The following is a 15311-nucleotide window of genomic DNA, read 5'->3' on the forward strand; positions in this document are numbered from 1 at the left end:
ATGCTCATGAGCGAGGTGTCTCAATCCTCGCTGCCGCCTCTAGGCCCCCAGCGAGACCCAGGTTCGATCAGGACCGCTTTGCCTTCGCGGCCCATGTCGTCCAAGAATCGCGACTCAGCGACAAGCAAAGCCTCTTCTGACCAGGACAACCACGCACGCCAAAGGCCCGATGATGGCGTTTCACCGAGATCAACAGCAAGCCCAGTCGATGATGATGGTGATGATGGTGATGATGATGATGATGATGATAATGATGCAAAGTCCTCAAGAGGGCCAAGCCCTGGCTCAACTGCTGGAGATGTTGCCGTCAAGCCAAAATCTGGTGCAAGCTCCTCTGCTCAAGGCGGACAGGTTTGCAGGTTTGTCGTCCCAGGCCAAAATTTGACGTGTCAATGAACTTGTTGGCTGACCCGGGGGGAAACAGCAACTGCGGCACAACTCGCACACCCTTGTGGAGGAGATCACCTCAGGGGGCGACAATCTGCAATGCATGTGGCTTATATCAAAAGGCTAGGAATACAGCCAGACCCACGAGCCTGAAGAAACCACCAAACGTGGTCTCTACAGGACCTTCACGATCCCCGGCGCCACCTAAATCCGTCGCTTGCGCCTCCAATCCTGGAACGAGTGCCGACTCTGCCAACTTCGTCTCTGCCGAACAGATGCCAACCGGCACCTGCCCCGGAGGTGGACGCTGTAATGGAACTGGTGGAGCGGAAGGCTGTAATGGCTGTCCGGCTTTCAACAACCGTGTGTCCAAAACGGCCCTACTTGGCATGATGCAAAGGCAAAAGGCGGGTTGCGGTGGCCGGGCTGAGAGCGGCAAGGCGGAACCAGTCCCGATTGACGTCAATGCCCTTCAAGCGAGTCAAGGCCAAGATTCTTCCATGGTCATTGCTTGCCAAAACTGTGGCACGACCATTACCCCTTTATGGAGGAGAGACGAGAGTGGACATACCATCTGCAATGCTTGCGGTTAGTAGTGCGGTCCCTGGGCCGCCTTGACGACACGCATGGGCCTTTCAACCTGCTTCGTTTGCTAACACCTAGATGTAGGGCTTTACTACAAACTACACGGGGTGCATAGACCTGTTACCATGAAAAAGCCGACAATCAAGCGACGCAAGCGCGTGATTCCGGCGACCCAAGACGAAGAGATGGACGACGTCGGCGGTTCGCCCGAAATGCAGACGGCACGAGATCTGGCAGAGAGGGGAACAGAAAACGCAGATGGATCAATCAACCTCGGAGTTCGTCGTCGACCAGATCTTTACCCCTCATGTGTCGAACCCGGGCCTCCAAATATTCACGCGACCGACCGGACTTGTCCATTACCACCATCAGCATCAGGCCTCGCGCCATTTCTCCCAAGCAGCGGATATCCCAAGGTTTCCGGATCCGCCGGCAAAAATTATGGCCTGCCGCCCATGACCTCCATGACTGCCGTTTCCGAAAGACTGTCCTCAATGTCTCCTGCGTCATTTCTCCCACCGCACAGAAAACGCTCATTCTCGGCTACAGATAGCGATGCCGGCAGCGGAATGAATGAAGGCACGAAACGGATATCGTCCATCAAATCCATTCTCAACCCGTCATGCAGAGATGGCGCGAATGGCGCTGGATGTTCCAATATGGATGTGTACACTTTACCCCCCCTTCGATCTGCCGGGGCCTCATCAAGATCACAGGTAAAGCCTGTATCCCCGGGAGCAGGCATGGCAAGACAAGGCCAAGATGGAGTGACGCGGAGTGAAAGTGACCGCCTCAGGTCAGAGCGACGGTTGACGTTGCAAAGAGAGGCGGAGCGGATGAGAGAGGAGCTGGCTGCGAAGGAAAGGGAGTTGCTGGAGTTGGGCAACAGCTAATGCTCGATGCTCAAAAGTCCCGCCTAGGTGGACAGGTGAGTACGCCGCCACTACGGCGCATTGGATGGTTGTATTTTTATACCTGCATCGGAAGCTCTGCATTTTCTTTGGCTTTTCACGGAGCAAGGAGTCACTCGACGTTGAGGGAGTCTGGGAACAAGGGAGCGCTTGAAGACGTGCACTTGAGTCTCTATTCGGGTTATCGGAAATGTAGTATTGGAATGGGTGTCAATACGGCCTGGGACTAAGGCTGCGGAGGACTGGCAGCCTTGTAGGGAGATTGAGGCAGGAAGCCGAAACGCATCCGTACCACAACGGGAGGTTTCCAAATGAGAGATGAATTTAGAGGTCCTTTTTGTTGAAGGAGGAAAAAATGGAAGAAACTAGCCATGAACGAAAGGCCTACATGGCGGTAGAAGTCGAAAAAGAAGAACAGGCCATGATACCTGTTGACAAGACGGAAGATTGATAAAAGTATTGACTCATGCAAGGCAAGAGATACCTACAGTAGATACGAGGTAGGTAGGTAGTAAAGGGAGCTTTGCGGTACATCGAGCGCCGCTGCTCCGAGATCGGATGCACGAAGGGGCTTGATGAGTCCGACCTACATACGTCCGTACCTATCCATACTCCGGAGACACCACTTGGATGGGGCTGGAGAATCCATTATCCAGTGGCCAATCGAACGCACTGGAAAGAAAAACTGGGGGTCCACTTCTGTCAAAGGAAGGGCGCAAAATTGACATGTACTCCGCAGTAGTATCAGATACCAGATACTAGGGAACGAGTTGGCCAATCGCGGTTGACGCGCTTTGCACCAGCTCTGACCCCTGCAAAAGGCTGCTCCGTGCAAAGACGGGGTCGGCAAGACAGCAGCGGCAAGACAGCAGCTCGGCAAGACAGCAGCTCGGCAAGACAGCAGCTCGGCAAGACAGCAGCTCGGCTCCCCATATATGCGTACATAAATACCTAGCCCCGAGGCTGAGCTGTTTCTTTTGCGCTGCGCGGTGACTTTGTTCGCTGAGCAATCTGTTGACCGAGCTTGTCCTCGTCCCTTTCAGGTACAAGCAAGCAGCATCTCATCTTTCGCAAGGGAGTTAGTTGGTCGTGGTGCGAATCAGGGAACGTGCACTGTGCGGGCACGGGCATCCACTCAGCCGCTCACTCTCTGCCTTTCCGTATTTGGCTGCGGCGCGCTTGCCGCAAAGTGTCAGGCAGATTTCCTGACCTTTCCCGCTTGGGAATGTCCACGAATCAATAAAACCGACGGGCAGACGCCGTCTTCGCATCGAATCCCTCTACTCCGTGAACAAGATCCCGACATTGACCAAGAATCTCCTTTCCAACTTCGGTTTGTTGACTGTAGTCAGTCATATGTACATAGTAGCAGCGGTACGGAGTACAGCCCACCAACCTTCTGCACAGTGCAACGGCCATTCTCCAGACTTTATCTATCCAAATCTCAAAACCGAAAGGAACCAGCTTCGAGTCCGACGTGCTCCACGAGCCATGTCCTAGCTGCAGTTCGATCTCTCTCGCCCTGGCTTATTTTCCTGGTCGATATCGAAGAAGGGGGGATGCACTGGCTTACTGGCCGCGTCTGGGTAATCATAAGTCATCGCGCACGCACTTCTTTGAACCCTTCGACGTGGCTCGGCCTCCTCTTTTTTCTTTTCTTTTCTTTTCTTTTCTTTTCTTTTCTTTTCTTTTCTTTTCTTTTCTTTCTTCTTCTTCTTTTTCTTCTTTTGGACCCAAATCAACGACTTGTCTAAAACAACATGGATGAATTCGTGAACTGGGACAATGCAGGGGCCTGTTTTGACACTGCTGATGAATTGCCCCGAGACGCAATGCTGACCGGCATCAACCTCAGCCTGGATGCTCAGAACCTTGATCTTGCCTTGGCCCATCTCAACGAGGATGACTGGAGTTACCATGCTTTGGAGAACTTTTGCAATCCGGTAGACAATCTTGACTTATCCATTGATGAAACTCCCCCGACCTTGGACTTTGCCGAACACATGACGAATCCCTGCCATCATTGCGCACTAGGTCGCTACTCCTGCAAAAAGATCAAGGAAGGTCGGTACAAGGGTTACTGCACTAGCTGCGTGGCTCTTGGCGTTGAATGCAGTTTTGGAGGATGCGTGGCCGATGCTATTGATCTGGACCCTCCAAATAGTATTCTCCCGGCCAACCCTTTCTCCTTCATGGGACATGACCCAGACTCCCTTTTCAACCACGAGCTGTTTCCGGAGGCAGCGCCGCCGGCTTCGCTCCCGTCGTCGTCTTTGGACCTCCTCTACCCGTCCGCCACTCCCACCGGGGAGGCTGGCTTCGATGCAATGCAAAGGCAAGGTCCACCACCCAAGATTGGTGCCAGGTTCTCGCGCGAATCTGTGCGAATCTTGAAGAACTGGTTGTCTACACACAACCGACACCCATATCCTAGCGACGAGGAGAAGGAAGCCCTGCAGCGCCAAACTGGTCTTAACAAAACCCAGATCACCAATTGGCTAGCCAACGCTCGGCGCAGAGGAAAAGTTCAGCTTCCTCGCTCTACATCTCCACATGTGGGAAACTGGGCGGCATCAATCGACGTGCCGCAACGACGGGGAACCCCCGCGCTGGAATGCATGAACCCGTTGCAACGTTGGGAACACTCGCCCCCGGAGCATGAAGCTGCATCCGTCGCTGCCATTGCCAGAGCGGTCACTGCATCCTCGTCGTCGGCCCTGTCATCTGGTCTGAACAGCCCCTACAGCTTCCACTTCACTGATGATGGATCCAGCAGGTCGCTTTGCAATCAATCCTCGACCAGCAGTCTGGGCACATCACAATCCAGCAATGGCTCGCAAGCCTCGGCCTATTCTCATGGTTCCCGCAACTCTTTTGGATCATTTGGCTCGACCCAATTCAGCGCTCGCGGTCGTCGTCGTCGGCGACGAAAGGCCTCGCCCAAGCAAACCAAGGACGGCACTAGCAGCCTCGCCGTTTCGCCCAAGACTTTCCAGTGCACCTTTTGCACGGAGACTTTTCGAACAAAACATGACTGGCAACGGCATGAGAAGTCGCTTCACCTGTCTCTGGAACGATGGGTCTGCGCACCGGAAGGGCCGAGGGTTGTTGACCCAGCCACAGGCGTACTGTGCTGCGTATTTTGCGGCTTGGAAAGTCCAGACGACGCTCACATTGAGAGCCACAACTACTCGGCATGCCAGGAGCGATCACTTGGAGAGCGAACCTTTTACCGGAAAGATCACTTGAACCAGCACTTGAGACTGGTGCACAACGTCAAGTTCATGGATTGGGCCATGAAGGCGTGGAAAGTTACTACTCCTGAGATCCGGTCTCGATGTGGGTTCTGCGGCATCGTGATGGACACATGGACCCTTCGAGTTGACCATTTGGCGGAGCATTTCAAGACGGGCTACTCTATGGCGGACTGGAAGGGTGATTGGGGTTTCGATGTGCCTGTTCTTGATATGGTTGAAAACTCTATTCCTCCGTGTACGACGAGACTTCCCGAGTCCACCCCTCCCCCCCCCTCTCCTAAACACCACCCACCACAGATGTATCGGTTCTGTTTTCTGACGTTGGAAGAATAGATCTGATCCATCACGAACGCGTGTCTCCGCTACCTTACGCAGCTTCTCGGCCACCACTTGAATCGCCAAGAAACGCCTACGAACTGATCAAGCTGGAGCTGGCTTATTTCGGCGCGAACCATTGGGACCAACACCACGCAGCACCAAGCGACAACGACCTGCGGTTGGAAGGCTGCCGTATCATTTTCGCCTCCGAACTGCTCTCCCTGCAGGGAGTTGCCACTCAAAGCTCGTGGCTGCGTGATCTGATCATGTCGGACGAGACTACTGCACAGAAGGCAAGATTCGGTCCCCTGCGTGGGGCCGCCGAGTGCAGAATGGCCACGCTCAAGATTAACGGCAAGGACAACTTGTTCGAAGAATGCCCCATGGAAAGACAGTTACAGGCCTTTGTGGAGGCCAAGAAGCTGTTGGGATTGACAACCATGGATAACGAGCTGCAAGAGGAGGCCTGTAAGATCGTCGGCCGGGTTGAGGAAGTTTGCACCCACCCTTCCGACACAATCGCCAATTGGTTGTTGCGGCTGGTCACATCCTCGACAGGTTGGCTGGCCGCATTTCGACGTCGAGCTCATCTGCCAAGAAGCGAAGACGTTGAGCACGAGACGGTCAGGTCTAGAGATCCATCATCAATCGACTCGACCATTCATAGCTACTCTCGTCTGGAGCGTGAGCTGGCAGACTACCTCAGACAGCAGAGATGCGTCGGGCTGGAGCCAGCAGATGCGGACCTTCAACGGCAGGCTCGCATCATTATTTACGAGTTTGACGACGGATGGAACCAAACCGCAGCCGACAATGTCCAGTGGCTCGAGTCTTTCAGAAACCGACACCCGGAAGACGGCTCCCCCACCAGCGCGGACACTGCTACCGGGTCTGCCACCGCGCCAAGCACGATGCAGAGCACGCAGCCGACATCCGTCCTCGCATCACCTCAGTCGCCGCAAGAAGGCCTAGGCCAAGCTGTCCGCAACGACTGCCCACCCTTGGCGTCGGTGGACAGTAGCAAGCCCAAAGACGCAGAAATGCCATTCTTCTCCGGCACTGCCAACAACTGCTATCGGCGTCTCGCAAGGGAGTTGAGGCGTTGGGTCAAGTCAGCCATGTCTCCCAACAACCCGAGCCAGCACGTACCGACCGATGAAGAGCTGCAATTTCAGGCACGCTGGATCGTGTATGACGAGTAAGTCTTTGATCTGGCACGACCAAGATTACTGCTGGATGTTGAGAGGCTGACCCGCGTTCACAGTGATGACCCATGGAACCAGACTGCAGCTGATAACGCGGAATGGCTGCAGCGGTTCAAGCGTGATGTGGGCATGGTGAAGGATGCTGGGCCGGGGCTTCCAAGAGGTCGTGCAGGGGCGCTGGACCAGGGCGAGGCGTTTGCTGGAGACGTGCAGGTGCATATCCGCAACCGTTTTGGAGCTGGCGATTTACAGAAAGATGCTACTCCGTAGGCTGGCGAGGTATGTAGCCAGCCTCGTCGAGATTCCCGCCCTGGCTAGGATGACCTGCGCGAGTTATCCGCGGACTGACTGCAACCGCCCGCTCACCCCGTTTGCCTCACCACAACAGCATTGAATATCGCATGGAGGTGCTCTGAATGCTTGGAAGCCACCAAGCCAACTTGGCTTTGGACGGGCCTCGACTCCGACTCCGACGGCGACGGCGACGGCGACAGCCCCGCCAGGCAAGCAGGGCGTAACGAGATGGCCGACAGGGGCGGCGGCGGCCAGCCGATAAAGCAGGGCCTCGTTGGGATTGGCAGGCAGAAAGTAGAGTCTGGTCGGTCCTTTCGACAGACACATACATGTTGTGTGATTCTGCAAAGCCCAATCCGAAGGCGCCAGAAAGACTCGTCCAAGTAAAAATACTATACTGTAGCCCGATGTTGTGTAGAAACCAACTCTGACTTGCTATGTATCATGTTTCTTTTCTTTTTCCTTTTTTTTTAAGAAAAAAAAAATAATAATAAAAAACCAGGAAAAAATCCAAAAGGAAATAAACATAAAAATAAACATAATCCGTTCCTCCTATCTTCTCAAGCAAACAAGCTAGCTACATGCTCCTCATCCGGTTGGCTTGGCTGGGCTGAAACAACAGTTATCGATTTTTTCATTAAACTACCTTCCTCTACAGCTATGTATTCGAGACTGTTGCAGCCTGTAGCCTGCAACCCTCATGAATGCAGACCGAGTTTTAGCGGCCTGCAGTGTCGTTGACCGTGGCAAACATCCCCGAGGGTGCTCGATAGCGACCAACACCTTCTTTCCACCAGTCCTCATTCCTCTGACGGCCTCCATGAAACTCAAACACTCCATTGCTCCCCTTGGACCAGCTAATTGGTGGATTCCGCAGTTCCTCGCTCCTTCGATTTGCTCCCCATGCGTCCCGGTCCCTCTCCTTCCTGACCTGATGCTGATTTTTGAACCTGCGATACGTTTCCGTCAAGCGCCGGCTGACTTTGCTCGCCCATTGACAGAATGCCGCAAGCCTTCGACGTTTTGTCAGGGGTCTGGTCAAACTGCGCAGAGAAAAGGCCGAGGCCTTGCGCTTGGAACGGCAGAACGAATGAGGTCCATTATTCAAGGCTGGGGAAATAGGATGCCGGACTTTTGGGCTCGCATCATGGCGGGCCTCCATCGTCCCATCATATTGATCTCCGAGAGCTCCCACAGCGTCGGCATCCGATGGGGACGCGGCTGCCTGGTCAGGCGGAGTAGACGGAGGACTTGATGGAGCCAAGGAGAAGTCTTCCCGCTGAGAAAGAGAGTCGGAAGGAAAGACTTCCGAGCTATTGGCTAGCGAATAATTGTGATATGACATTTTTTTCAGAGGACGACCGGCATCTTGCCATTCCGTGATAGCTGCCGCCGTGTCCGCGATCAAGTCATGATGGCTCGTGTCGCCGACGGCCTCTCCTTTTGACGAAGCAGGCGAGCTGGATCGGAGGTTGGATAGACAATCGTTGGCACGTCCGAATCGCGACAAGCTGGAAAGGCTAAGTCTGTGGCCATGCTGATACTCTGACACAGGAGACTGGATACGCGAAGTGTTGTGCTCTGGTGAAGGATATTCTGACGAGGCATCACGCACAGTAGCTGCCCTGCAAGGGAGAAGAGGGGGAGGGCTGGGAGGAGGGCGAGGAGGAGGAGCAGGAGAAGGAGCAGGACGCATGTCATGCTCGTTGAAGCGCAAGGCTTGATCCATGTGCTGCAGGAACTCTGGCGAATCCGGCGCCAAGCAACGAGGTAACCGTGCCGGGAGATGCTGAGCAAAAGCGCCGCCTGTAATTTGTCCCAATCTTGTCGGCTCTGGCGGGTCATTGGCCGCTGATGCTGGACTCGGGCTCGATGGGCCTTGTCGGTCGAGGTCGCTAGAGTTGATTTCCCAATGATTGGGGCTAGCCGGATCCTATGCCGACCAGCCGTTGGGTTGCTCAGAAGATGAGGAGTCGCCCCATGATAGATGGCGTGCGGCGAAAATGTTTTCCTTGTGATGTGGCAGATCTGCGGCTGGCAAGATGCTGCATTGTCCAAGGCCGTGCTTGTGTTCAACCGGGAAGCTATGGTTACCGGTTTTGGTCCTGACGGAATCTATAGGAATGTCTTTCAGATACGAAATGTGTTGAGGGGGGCCAAGCATGTTCGCAACGGTGCTTGGGATCGGATCTGCTTGCAATAGTTGCCAGATACAAGAAGAAATAAAGTGCAATGGAAAGGTGTGGTGTTGGATGGGCAAACACGAAGCGAAGCCGAGACCGTCGGGTCGATGCTGGGCAGTAGTCGACTCACGACGGACAGCAAGCGTCAATGCCTGCTCTTGCAGGACCTCGCCCCGTCAGGGCGTTCCTTCCCTTTTCTCTCTTTCTCTCTGTCCTTCTCTGTCCTTCTCTCCTTCTCTCTCCTCTATTTCAGTCTTCGATGGCTGCTGCTGCTGCTGCTGCATCACTCCAAGCCTCAGACTGGTGACGGCATCATTGTCGGTGCCAGCAAGATATCCCAGATTGAGCAGAGCGTGGAATATGCAAAAAAAAAAAAAAGGGCTCGCTCGATGAGACTATTCTCGCAACTGTCAAGGCCATGTGGGAGGCCATCCAGACGGCCCACGGCCCGTACTCGGGCATCATCATCCCTCTGAATGCAAAGACCCATCAAACGACGCTTACGCCAACCTTGGCTTGTTTGGAAAATGATGACGCGATCAAGACGGGAATGCCTCGACAGAAAAGATGGTCACCTAGCATATTGCATATTTGGCTCATGCAACTCATGCACCTCTTCCAGGATGATGACCAAGGATGTCGTGCCACGAAAAAAGGTTTTACTAGAGGTTGAAGAGGGCGATATTTCCGAGAGAAGCGACGTCTATTTGCATAAGCTTAGCTCCAGTAGCCGCGATGGATGAACTAAACAACATGAGAACCCACGGCGGATTGGGCTGCCGTGCCCAAATTCATGTCACCTGCCGGCGTGGGCAGCACCAATCGCTTGCACCAACTACTAGCTTTGCGTGCTTTCAGCAAACTTGTCGCATATGCAAACGGGTTGCCTGATGACGATGGGGTTGGTTGGTGCACATCGGGCGGCGGGACATGTGGTGTGCAAGTTGTTGACCCGCCGCAACGCAAGCGACACGGCATTACTTTTGGCGTAATACAACCAGTCCGACGTCTTTGAGACAAGCTGGTCGTACTCGGCACTCCCCCCTTTTCCTGCGGTGCTCTCACAAGATGAAAATCCAGACAGAGGCTTCATTCTTCAGCAGCTGCGTGTGCAGTCCGGGTAAAAGCACGCGGGAGCAGCAAGTATCCGAACCAAGGTTGGGGGAGGAAGGGCACTCTCCAATGACTGTTGATCCGTCTTGCGGCCTTGTGATATGCATGGTATTGGGGCGCTTCGATTTTGCTGCGGCGTTGATCATGCCGGTTTTGGACCGGATAAGCAAGGGGGGCCGTGATTCGTCGTGATTCGTCGTGATTCTGGAGGCTTGTTGAGGGGGAACAAAGTCTTGGTGACCAAGGGTCAGGTCAGATTGAGCATCCCCCATCATGGACGGATGGGTTCTGCGAATGGCCCGTCGTCTTTCATCGCGGCGTCCTCTTGCACCATTGATTCCAGGTGCTCTTGGAAGATGGGCAAGGGAGCGTCAAGTGCCGGGTGCTACGTTGTAGGGTCCTGACTGTTTTCCGGGAAAAGAGACGGCAGCCAATGGGTGACGTGACATTCGCAAGGGCGGAAGGGACGGCCATTGATTTGGTTGGCTGGAAGCATTTCATGCACGGTCGAGCGCAGCTTGCAGCTCAACCACCGAGGTGATTGATGCACGTGGTAGAGGTAGACGGTGAGGGACGAGACGGAAACAAGAGGGCGGACAACAACAGGAGTGCGGCGGCAATGACGGGTTGTCGTATCGAACAGGGCCGGTTTTATGAGCGGCTACCCATAGGCCGAGCATGTTCATGTTCATTGTTCATGCTCATGTTCAAGCTCGACATAAGGGGGGGTCGAGAAACCGTGGTCTACAGGCATGTGAAGTTGTGACTTTGGTTGTGATTTTGGTGAGCCGAGCAAAGTGAGGAGGAGAAGGAGGCGACGACGACGACGACGGCCTGGGCAAAGCAGAAAAAGAAAAAGAAAAAGAAAAAGAAAAAGAAAAAGAAAAGGAAAAAGAAAAGGAAAAAGGAAAAAGAAAAAAGGCTAATTGGAGGCTTTGGAGCCATGGGACTGGAGGCGTTATCGGCTGAGGTGTGCTGAGGTGGGCTGAGGTGGGGTCGCTGTACCTCGTCGTGCTATGTATGTACTGTACGCGCCTGCTTGGCTAACTGCTGGAAGTACGGAGTAGCACAGAGCACGGAGCACGGAGTACGGAGTGCGGGGTACGGAGTAAGTAGTACATACCTCATGGCATCGTAAGCGGAGGCTAGTACTGCATGTGCAGTGAAGAGGCGTTGCTGACGCTGCTGGGAGAAGAGAAACTCCGGAGGTGTGCAGCGCCCAGCTTTTCCCTGTTTGGGACGAGGAAAAACAACATTGATGCTGGGTGCTGGATGATGGATGATGGATGATGGATGATGGATGATGGACGATGGATGCTGGATGATGGATGCTGGATGCTGGATGATGGATGATGGATGATGGATGATGGATGATGGATGATTGAACCCAGCGGCCGGATCGACGACCCCCTGCAGGGCATGCCTTGGGTTTCCCGGTGTTTGGTTGCCTGGATTCAATTCTGCAGGGACGGGGGCTGGGAAAATGCCAGGAATTCTCGTTGTCGCGCAAGTCTAGATGAGCCTTTTTTTTTTTATTTTATTTCTTTTTCTTTTTTTTCCATTTTGTGTGCTCGTGCGGGCCGTTTAATCGGGAGTCGTCCGTCGTTTGTGCTGGAATTGATGTTTGGTGCCGCCGGGTCAAGTTCAAGTTCTAGTTGTCTCTGGCGTCTTCTGTTTAGCCAAGCCAAGCCAAGCCGGGGGATCCGCTGCATTACTCGAGAGCCGAGCCCGGGTCTGGTCAGTCAGTGCAGTGCAGTGCAGGGCAGGGCAGTCAGCAGTTGACCCCAGCGCAAACAAAACCCCCCCAAGCAGCCCCCCCAAGCGCCACCACCAAACCCGCCCCACCACCAAGACCTCTTCCATCCCCCTCATCCCCTTCGTCTTTTCCCATTCTTTCTTTTCCCTTCTCGGGTTCAAAACGAAATTCCCTGTCCTCGTGCTTCTCTTGTGCTTCTCTTGTGCTTCTCTTGTGCTTCTCTTGTGCTTCTCTTTTGCCGCAATTTGGTCTGCTGCCTCCTGAAAAGGTCATTGCGCCAATTCCTGGCACTGCCCAATTGCCCCCCTCTCGTCGACCGTCCGTCCTCTTCGTCAATTCCGGCCGCGACGTATTTATTTGCACGAGCTTTGAAAGAAAAAAAAAAAAAAAAAAAAAAAAAAAAGGAAAGAGGAAAGATATAGATACATACATATATCTATATGCATATACGCATATATGTAGTATAGTGAACGGATCCTTTCTTCTCATCGACACCTTCCCTCGTCGTAACCGACTCATCGATATCCACCCCCCCAAACGGGACCGAGAGACAACCATGCATATCAAGGATATGCTTTCCGAGGCGGACAAGAATGGCCAGCCATCCTTCTCCTTCGAGTACTTCCCGCCCAAGACGGCGCAGGGCGTGCAAAACCTCTACGAGCGCATCGATCGCATGTACAACCTCGGCCCCAAGTTCATCGACATCACCTGGGGCGCCGGCGGCCGCATCGCCGAGCTGACGTGCGAGATGGTCCTCCAAGCTCAGTCCGTCTACGGCCTCGAGACGTGCATGCACCTCACCTGCACCGACATGGGCCTGGACAAGGTCGACGACGCCCTGCAGAGAGCCTACAAGGCGGGCTGCACCAACATCCTCGCCCTGCGCGGCGACCCCCCCCGAGCCCAGGAGACGTGGACGGCGGCCGAGGGCGGCTTCCAGTACGCCCGGGACCTGGTCAGGCACATCCGGGCCACCTACCGAGACCACTTCGACATCGGCGTCGCCGGCTACCCCGAGGGCTGCGACGACAACAAGGACGAGGACCAGCTGCTCGACCACCTCAAGGAAAAGGTGGACATGGGCGCCTCCTTCATCGTCACCCAGATGTTCTACGACGCCGACAACTTTGTCCGCTGGGTGGCCAGGGTGCGCGAGCGCGGCATCACCGTCCCCATCGTCCCCGGCATCATGCCCATCGCCACCTACGCCAGCTTCCTGCGGAGAGCCAAGCACATGCAGTGCCGCGTCCCCGACGCCTGGATGGCCGCGCTGGAGCCCGTCAAGAACGACGACGCGGCCGTGCGCGAGGTGGGCAAGTCGCTCGTCGCCGCCATGTGCCGCACGCTGCTGGCCAGCGGCATCCGCCACCTCCACTTCTACACCATGAACCTGGCCCAGGCCACGCGCATGGTGCTCGAGGAGCTGAGCTGGGCGCCGTGCCCCGAGCGGCCGCTGAAGCAGGCCCTGCCCTGGAAGCAGTCCAAGGCCCTGGGCCGCCGGGGCGAGGACGTCCGCCCCATCTTCTGGCGCAACCGCAGCAAGTCGTACGTGCTGCGCACCCAGGACTGGGACGAGTTCCCCAACGGCCGATGGGGCGACTCGCGCTCCCCGGCCTTTGGCCAGCTCGACGCCTACGGCATCGGCCTGACCGGCACCAACGAGGCCAACCGGAACCGGTGGGGGGAGCCGACGACGGTCCAGGACATGGCCGACATCTTCGTGCGCTACCTCGACCGCGACATCGACTCGCTGCCCTGGAGCGAGGCCCCGCTCACCAGCGAGGCCGACGCCATCAAGGACCGCCTCATCGCCCTCAACCGGCGCGGCCTGCTGACCGTCAACTCGCAGCCCGCCGTCGACGGCGTCAAGTCGTCGCACCCCGTCCACGGCTGGGGGCCGCCCAACGGCTACGTCTACCAGAAGGCCTACCTGGAGCTGCTCGTCCCGGCCTCCATCCTCGACGAGATGGTGGCGAGGATCGAGGCCGAGGCCGCCACCACCACCCTGACCTACTACGCAGTCACCAAGGACGGCCAGCTCAAGACCAACGCCCCGTCCGACGGGCCCAACGCCGTCACCTGGGGCGTCTTCCCGGGCAAGGAGATTGTCCAGCCCACCATTGTGGAAAGCATCAGCTTCCTGGCCTGGAGAGACGAGGCCTTCCGGCTGGGCACCGACTGGGCCCACTGCTTCGAAGCGGGCACGCCCACCCGAGTGCTCCTGGACCAGGTGATGAATGGGTGGTATCTGGTCAATGTCGGTACGTCTCGGGCCCCTGTCCCATCCCGGCCCCCTATCCCATCCCGGCCCCCTATCCCATCCCGGCCCCCTATCCCATCCCGGCCCCCTATCCCATCCCGGCCCCCTATCCCATCCCGGCCCCCTATCCCATCCACGGCCCCCTATCCCATCCACGGCCGTGTGCCGGGCCGTGTGGCGGCTTTGTGCTTGGGGGGAAACACACGCAGCACCGAGTGTGACAATGGGGGGAAAATGCTAATGTGACACAGTGAACAATGACTTTCACGAAAACGACACCATTTTCGAGCTGTTTGATGGCCTCGAAGTCAAGGGCCTCGACGTTCCCGTCAGCGCGTAGGGTTTGTCGGACGAGCCTAGGCAGTCAGTGCGAGGGCATGCATTTGTCCCTTGACTCACGCCTGGGTCTTGAAAACCTTGCGCGCGTCTTTTTGTTTACACTTTTTTTTTTTCTTTTTTTTCTTTTTTTATCTTTTTTTTTCTTTCTTGCATCCATTTTCCTCGCCTTCCGATCTACCTGCACGACGGGACGGCGTTCACAGCACGGCGGGGCGCGGCGCCAGCAGAAGCGTGACTTTTTCAACAAAAAGCTTTTACACCACCACTAACTACACAGACGCAAACGACCCGATTGGCCTGGCAAACGGCAAACGGCAAACGGCAAGCGGGCGACGGCGACGTTGGACCGGGGCATAAAGGGGCACCGGGGTCGGGGCACCGGGGCTCCTGCTCTCTCGAAACAACGACAGAGACAGGTTTTTTTTGATTTTTTTCCTTCTTCTTCTTCTGATTTTTCTCGCAGCGCAAAATGCAGTGCAATGCAACGCATTCCACACACTTTTTAAAAAAAAAATACACAACATCTCAACGATACCCCGCCTATGCACAGCCAGATGTGTTTTAGACACGCAAAGAAGGACACGCAAAGAAAGACACGTGACGAAAACAAGACGAAAACAAAACGAAACAAAATAAAATAAAGAGGGAAAGAAAAAAAAAAAAAAAACAGACGAGGGCAAAGGGGTGGAGGAGGAGGAAG

At 55.3% G+C, this 15311-nt stretch overlaps 5 protein-coding genes across 5 annotated transcripts; 3 read left to right on the plus strand and 2 right to left on the minus strand.

The window, feature by feature from the left end:
• Positions 1 to 1865, plus strand: UV8b_04937 (uncharacterized protein; the record flags this gene model as incomplete). Its single annotated transcript, XM_043142435.1, has 3 exons — positions 1 to 359; positions 425 to 975; positions 1057 to 1865. 3 exons carry the CDS (start codon positions 1 to 3, stop codon positions 1863 to 1865), a joined length of 1719 nt encoding a protein of 572 aa, XP_042998369.1.
• Positions 1866 to 3643: 1778 nt separating this feature from the next.
• On the plus strand, positions 3644 to 6933 carry UV8b_04938 (uncharacterized protein; the record flags this gene model as incomplete). Its single annotated transcript, XM_043142436.1, has 3 exons — positions 3644 to 5375; positions 5474 to 6656; positions 6723 to 6933. The coding sequence occupies 3 exons, from the start codon at positions 3644 to 3646 to the stop codon at positions 6931 to 6933; spliced, it is 3126 nt and encodes a 1041-aa protein (XP_042998370.1).
• Positions 6934 to 7675: 742 nt separating this feature from the next.
• UV8b_04939 (uncharacterized protein) lies at positions 7676 to 9121 on the minus strand (the record flags this gene model as incomplete). The annotated part of the gene is made up of 2 exons (XM_043142437.1): positions 7676 to 8852; positions 8901 to 9121. 2 exons carry the CDS (start codon positions 9119 to 9121, stop codon positions 7676 to 7678), a joined length of 1398 nt encoding a protein of 465 aa, XP_042998371.1.
• A 1080-nt stretch (positions 9122 to 10201) lies between these two features.
• Positions 10202 to 10525, minus strand: UV8b_04940 (uncharacterized protein; the record flags this gene model as incomplete). Its single annotated transcript, XM_043142438.1, has 1 exon — positions 10202 to 10525. One exon carries the CDS (start codon positions 10523 to 10525, stop codon positions 10202 to 10204), a length of 324 nt encoding a protein of 107 aa, XP_042998372.1.
• Positions 10526 to 12565: 2040 nt separating this feature from the next.
• On the plus strand, positions 12566 to 14612 carry UV8b_04941 (uncharacterized protein; the record flags this gene model as incomplete). Its single annotated transcript, XM_043142439.1, has 2 exons — positions 12566 to 14273; positions 14524 to 14612. 2 exons carry the CDS (start codon positions 12566 to 12568, stop codon positions 14610 to 14612), a joined length of 1797 nt encoding a protein of 598 aa, XP_042998373.1.
• Positions 14613 to 15311: the final 699 nt, after the last annotated feature.

This window comes from Ustilaginoidea virens, chromosome 4 (assembly GCF_000687475.1).
Source record: "Ustilaginoidea virens chromosome 4, complete sequence".
NCBI lineage: Eukaryota > Fungi > Ascomycota > Sordariomycetes > Hypocreales > Clavicipitaceae > Ustilaginoidea > Ustilaginoidea virens.